At 32.5% G+C, this 7,351-nt stretch overlaps 1 protein-coding gene across 1 annotated transcript; it reads right to left on the bottom strand.

Annotated features, from left to right (window-relative positions):
- Positions 1–403: 403 nt before the first annotated feature.
- On the bottom strand, positions 404–6,353 carry LOC127626789 (ubiquitin-conjugating enzyme E2 D4-like). Its single transcript, XM_052102824.1, has 7 exons — positions 6,150–6,353; positions 3,466–3,529; positions 3,333–3,364; positions 1,629–1,706; positions 1,443–1,548; positions 1,250–1,343; positions 404–901 (listed from the first exon to the last, which is right to left on the bottom strand). The coding sequence occupies exons 1-7, from the start codon at positions 6,171–6,173 to the stop codon at positions 856–858; spliced, it is 444 nt and encodes a 147-aa protein (XP_051958784.1). The 5' UTR covers positions 6,174–6,353; the 3' UTR covers positions 404–855.
- Between the last annotated feature and the right edge of the window lie 998 nt (positions 6,354–7,351).

Raw genomic sequence — 7,351 nt, 5'->3', positions numbered from 1 at the left:
CTTTCTTTATGCAAGCAACAGAATAAATTAAAATATTGATTATTAAGGGGGAACCATGCAGCAATGTTGTCTAAAAATTCAGATAAATGGATTCTTGGTAACAGTTTTTGCTAAATGCAGAAACCTTAACCAAATATTTGGTTATATGTGAATAGTTTGAGATGAACTTTTATATTGTGACCTTAAATCATGATAAAGACATTGTTTTAATATTGCAACATTGCATTGGATCTAGTGGAAATGGAGCCTTTGTGTATGTAATGTTGCAGTCACAGTCATTTATGCACAAGGTCAGATCAGATTAAATCACCCAAATTTGTTGGAGTGCTTCAAATAAAACGAAACCACTGTTGTGTACAAATATGAGAAAATCCAAAGAAAAATAGAAACACAGATGCACGCTTTTAAACAAATTTTAATGCAAAATAAAAAAAGAAAAAATAGATCCTGTATAGTTGCTCTTAACTATACAATAAAAATATCTAAGAGAAAAATGTAATCAGATGAATGAGTGATACAGTAAAACTGTTTTCAATTTATTAACTGCCCTATTGTGGGTTAACCGCAGCTGTATAACGTCATGCCAATCTTAAATAGTATTTATGATACAAGAAAACAAAGTGCCCAACACCACTGCGGGAGATGACCAAAAATGCACGAAACCAATAAAAAGCTTAAACGTCACTTTGTGCAGCGCACAGTCCGCTTCAAAATACTAGTTCATCCATTATTATTAATTGGTCATTTCAGATGGCAAATGTTAACAGTACAATGTGTTTAATATAACCTAATCTTACTTTTTAGATGCTAGAATTTACAGTGATTTGTGACTTTAAAAAAATGTCTGTTGAGTCTTCACATTGCATACTTTTGGGTCCATTCTCTTGCTAGTCTGTTGTACCTGAGGGAGAAAAAAATACATGCATTTAATTCAAGAGTTTCCTATCTAGACTAGTTTGTTTTGATTGGCATGTCAAGCTAATGCGATATTTACATTTTGAGTTGTAAATTCACTTCCATTGTAAGTGCCTCACTGTAACCTCGATTTTTGCTTTTTTAAAGAAAAGGAGGGACAAGTCCAAATTAATATCTGTTGTAATCAACATAATGCCACAAAAGCTGTCGACTGAGCTTAACTTGTATTGAGCCTGGACTATTCCTTCGAACGAAAGGGATACATCGATAACTCCATAGCCACAAAGACAGTGAAGTATACCGATCAAGCCTGACTTTTTATGCATATACTTACTTTTCTTTGTCTGATTTGTAGATGTGTGCTATGTCTGGGACTAAGGGGTCATCAGGATTTGGATCACAAAGCAAAGAACATATGGACAATAGAACTAAAAAGAGAGATGAAAACAATGATCACAATCATGAAATCCCTGGTACTCTGAAAACAATTCTAACTAGAAAGTTACCAACTTGTAACACATCTGTACCTTTTGAAACTGTAAGTGCTGGAGACCATTGTGACCTCAGAATGTCCAAGCAAATACTTCCATTACTGTTAATGTTTGGATGGTAGATTTTTGTTGTAAACGCTACCTGATAAAAGGAGAAAGGTGTCAAAAGGTTATTTTGAGAAAACACAGCGAGTAAATGGCGGTGGGATGTAACCCGATTACCTTTGGTGGCTTGAAGGGATAGTCTGTAGGAAAGTGAATTGTGAGAAAGAAGACTCCACCTTGGTATGGGCTGTCACTCTGTAAATGAGAGAAATGTAGACAGGTTACATAAAGGGTGTAAAATTAGCACACATAAGCCAAAAGTGGGTACTTCTTTGCCAACCACTGTGAAGGACAACTTTTATGATGATTGGACTTTGGTAAGAAATGTTGTTGCACAAAAGCAACGATGCACAATTGTAATAAAACAATTGATACAAGAGAATAATTCAACAAAGTGATACAAGAGAAACCCAGGTCCACTTTCAAGGCCAGGAACAATGAGAATGCAAAGAGAAATGTGTTGTTGTTTGGTCTTGTTTTACATTATATATGGGTGTTTATTTAAATTCTGCAGTTTCCTGTCCCTGGGGTTGATTTTTATTCAAACCGATTTTTTTATTTTTATTCTTTGATATGAATATCACCTTAAAACTGACTTAGAAGCTTGTTAACATGCCTTCATTATTTTCAAATGCCTAATATGTATAGATTTAAATTTTATAGCCTTAAAAACAGCTTAACCATACTTTTAGTATTAAAGTATGAAAATCCAGTAAAAAATTACAAATTAATACATGTTGAAAACTATGATAATCAAAACAAAAGAGTGAAATAAACATAAACCTTATCAATATTAATTGGGTGAAAGATTCTATAATTTATTTTTTAAGAATCAAGGCTGATTTATAATTCTGCGTCAAAAAACAACAGTGGCATTATATAAAGAAATTGGCATTTAAAGGGTTAAAATCCTGAAAATAAATGAATATTTGTAGATATGATCAGGACTGATGTTGGTTAAAGTCAGTGAAATTGGAAAATAATATTAATATATAATTAAAGGCAGTTTTTGACACAGTTATAAACCAAAATATAACTGTACATTTTGTGATTGCAGTCTTTAGGCACAATCATGATTTCAAGCTTGATTACACTTCATAGTGCTTGATGCATGTGTAGATTGCTAAGACGTGTAATTGAGCTTGAAATCATGATCATCAAGGAGACAGCAGATCACTAAAGAAAACATGATAATAAAAGACGTGATAGAAAACATAATCTACTGGAGTCATATGGATTACTTTTATGCTGCCTTTATGTGCTTTTTGGAGCTTCAAACTTTAGACCCCATTCACTTGCATTGTACGGACCTAGAGAGCTGAGATAGTATTCCAAAAATCTTCATTTGTGTTCAGCAGAAAAAAGAAAGTCATACACATCTGGGATGGCATGAGGGTGAGTAAACGATGAGAGGATCTTCATTTTTGGGTGAACTATCCCTTTAGTTTCCTGTGATGCATGTATATACACTGTTGGACATTGTTAAATGACAAATTAAATTAACCAGTGAGAGTGAGAAAATTTTTTTAATGAGTTTTTAATTTCTAGATGACCACAGTAGCTGAAGGAACACCCATATATTTTATTATTAACACTAATAATACAAAAATGTAGTATAATAAAATTGGCAGATAGAAAATCTATGTAGCTGGTTAATTTGGAATTCACAAGCCACTGTGGCAGGCGTGCAAAAAAAAAAAACAACTTTTCCCATCATGGTTGCATACTTCTATTATGCCTGAAACTTACTTTAAAACATCTGCATTCAGAATTATTTTTTAGTCAAACACTGTGGAAAAGACTAATGAAGTGAATACTTACAGGTCCCATAATAGTGGCCTGCCAGTGAAACACTACAAAAAAACAAAGTAGAGGCTTAGCGAAATATGTATGATCAGTCAGATATTATTAGTTTTCATATAAAACAGCTTATTTTGACAGAAAGGAAACTTACGGTCATCCCCAACAGGTCCAGCGGAGCACTGTGCAGGAGGGTCCCTTTGCAAGTCTTGAAGCTCCTGAAATAGAAAATGAATTAAGGATTAAATGTACGTACACCATACACATGCATAAATATCATTGCATTAGATAACAAAATAACATACATATCATCTGCAAACAAATACTGCAAGAGTTTTTCTCAGAACTTAAATATTTAAATTTTTGCAATAACATTTAACCAATGGTTAAGTCAGTTAATTTCATCCAGTTCCATTTCATCACCTTAACTATGGATATGACCCATTAACATTGACAAACACACAGTGTCCGAATAATTTTTTCTGGACAGTTATATATGGTTTTAAAATAAACAACTCTTGTTGTGATATTTTGTCCTCTAATATAATGGCATTAATTGATTTTTAAGTGTGGGATTGAATACTTTTACATATAAACTTGTTACTTTAACCCTTGTGCGACCTTCGGGACATTTTAGGTTTTCTATAATTTTGACTGTGTTAATGCCAATGGCATGAATTTGGCAAAGGTGTGTTATTTTGGTGGAATTTGGATATCTCAACCTCAGTTTCAATAATACATCTTTATGTACACAAAATAGTTACTCTCAGGATCTTAAGGAAAAACATTTCCCCATTGAAACAATAATATTTGATTCCCAGTGCCATTAAAGCATATAATCATGAATTATATGATTTTACGCTTTCAACAGCCCTGGCTTAAAAATGAACATTTTCAATATTTTCCACCAGATGGCGCCACTTTTCTAATGTTTAGCCTATGGAGCAAATAAATGTTTTTTCCCTATTTTCTGTTTGCTATATTATAGAGCACTGCAGGCCAATTGAATAAATTATGCACCTAAAATTGTGTGGGTGTGTTGGTATGGATGTCAGACTGTTTTGTATGTGTGTATTGAGAAATGTGTGTGTGTGAGATAGAGAGAAACAACAGTGGCATTATGTAAACAAACTGGCAATTATAAGGATAAAATCCTGAAAATGAATGAACATTTGGTATATATATGATCAGGACCGATGTTGGTTAAAAAAAATTCTAAGTCAGTGAAAGTAGAACATTATATTAATATATAATTTATGGCAGTTTTTTGACACAGTTATTTTTGTCCTTTAAGGTCCTGAATGTGTTTTTTTTTTTATCTGACACTACACAAAAACTAATAATCAATGTCGTTGCTAATCATTGACATATCCCAGACTGTGATAATAAAAAAAATAAAAAATAAAAAAATCCCCATAGCATAAATAAATAATTAATATTTTGTGTGTTTTATTTTTCATCATTAAAAGCAACAGTGGCATCCACTGCCACAAATCCAGAAAATGAATGAATATTTGATAGTTATGATAAGTACTGATGTAGGTTAAAAAAAATTATAATAATTGAAAGTGGAAAATAATATTAATATATAATATTATTACGGCAGTTTTTTGACACGGACATTTTTGTCCTCTAATGACCTCTGAGAAACTATTTTAAATTGACGCACAAGGGTTAAAAAATATATAAATTAATTATCACGTGCCACTTATCTGTCCCTATAAGGCAAGATCAGAAGGGCTTTGAAGATTACGAATAATTAAATACATCAGTTTATTTAGCTATTGACCAAATTTATAAAATATAAATCATGACATAATTTAGCTACATTAAAATCCCATACCTCTTTTAATTGAATCCATTCTAGTATATGTAGACGATTTGTTTTCGTGTCATCGGGCAAGAATGTTTGGGACGTAAAAGCGTGTTTAACAACATTGTCGTAATGTGATACCACAGTATCACAGTATTGTGAAAGAAAATCTGTCAAAATGACAAAAGTGATCGCATCATGGTGGAATTTCTGAGAATCAGTTTGTGTATCGCTTTGTCACATAATACGCACACTTACGCTTACTGGCCGCATTCGGCATAAACTACAGCAAATCAACTGAAGCCAAAGTCACTCGTAATGTCTCGACAGTTGAGAGGTATAACAAAGAACACAAAAGTGGCTGAATACATCCAGAGATTCGACTCGTTTAGTGTGGCCGTTACTGAAGCTCGTGAGAGCAGGTTTGGTGTCTTTGTTTAGATCTCGGCCTTCTCGAACACTGTGTATTATTTCGGAAGTAAAAACCATATATAGTGGGAATATTATTTAATAATACAGATTTTCAGTTATTTTGCTCGGGCAGACATTAAATTCAACACGTCCTGATAAAACTAAGTGACTTGTTTGCTTCATTATGTGTTTTGACAAGTATATGTGTATCACTGCTAGCACACAAACATATAACGCAGCGATTGACAATCATGATGCAACAACTTAAGTCGTGGTTTGCCAGCATTGCAGATAGTTAAGTAAAACATTGATCTTTTGACCTGAACGTCATCAGTTCACAACAAACATTAAATTAAAAAAACGTCTTGTTTAAGAGGAGAACCGTTCCTAGTTAGCCTGTATTTGCTACATTTCACTTAAATCGTCGACTATTTCGATCAGAATACAGATACAGATTAACAACTAAAAAATCATAACATATAATGAAGTACTAGCTACTTACATAAATGACAATTTAAACTCCGATATACGAGATAAACAACGTTAACAAAAACTGGGCTAACATCGTCAGGCTAAAGTGAATCTTTTCTCATTTACACACACACAGGTCTTACCTTCTGTATTCTCTTTAATGCCATGATGTTTAATGTGTGAACCACCCCAGATCTACACGATATTGGTATGTGTCAGGTATTATTGCTACGAAAGAGCTCAGCAATACTGTGTTTCCCTGAGTTAAGACGCAAATACGAGCGGCGAGAAAACGAGACAGCTGTAGCTCCTATATCTCTCACTTCCGGTGCAAAATAAAAGTACTTATGGATCGAAAGAAGAGGCAATCAACAGAGGAACGAAACATTCGATATATTTCATTTTCATTTTGTAACATTGAAAATTAGAGTATTGTAATTTTTTATTTTTTGTTCATACTGTTTTGGCATTAGATGTCTCAATCTCTGTAAGTGAAAATAAACGTTTATGTCGTCCTCAATATATCTTCTGTGTTACGTCATTGCTACGAACTCGTTATTTTAAAAAGGAAAGTGTACCAGGAAATGTATGTTTCTATTCAAATGAGAACAAGACAACAGCCTATGTGGGAGGAACCATTTAGAAATATGCGGAATATATTATGGAATTCTCAAATATTATATCCACAAACAAATAATTGCAAAGTGCAAACCTAAATTTCACACACACACACACACACACACACACACACACACACACACACACACACACACACAACAAATAACTGCAAAGTGCAAACCTAAATTTCACACACGCGCGTGTGTGAAATTTAGGTTAACAATAACATAACAAACTCAGCCCCCTTTAATTGTTTTGATTCTATCAAGGTTTCTAAAATAATAATAATAATAAATACAAATAGGCCTTCTTTGCTTAAAGAATTTCACAAAATATCTATTTGGCACCAATTTGTTTTATTTCAAGAGGATTTCTTACATACGAGTCATCAATAACAACATAAAAGTCCTTAGAAGACTTCATTCATTATCACAGATTCGTTTGAAAAATGTATGGAATTTATAATATATATATATATATATATATATATATATATATATATATTACAGTCAAGAAATGAAAGATTTGAACAATCAAATTTAAAATATGATTTAACTTAAACTAAATAATGAACTAAATAATTTTACGTTATATATTGTGGTGAAAAGTGTAAATAATATAATACATCCACTTAAAAAAATATATAAAAAAATACAAAACATGTGGTAAATCCATAACCTTGTAATTTCCCAAAATGTTAGTTTACTGAAAGTACTTCTATGAATGT

The sequence above is a fragment of the Xyrauchen texanus genome, chromosome 33 (assembly GCF_025860055.1).
Source record: "Xyrauchen texanus isolate HMW12.3.18 chromosome 33, RBS_HiC_50CHRs, whole genome shotgun sequence".
Classification (NCBI taxonomy): Eukaryota; Metazoa; Chordata; class Actinopteri; order Cypriniformes; family Catostomidae; genus Xyrauchen; species Xyrauchen texanus.
Note: the sequence above shows the minus strand (reverse complement) of the source record. Positions and strands in the feature narration are given on the sequence as shown.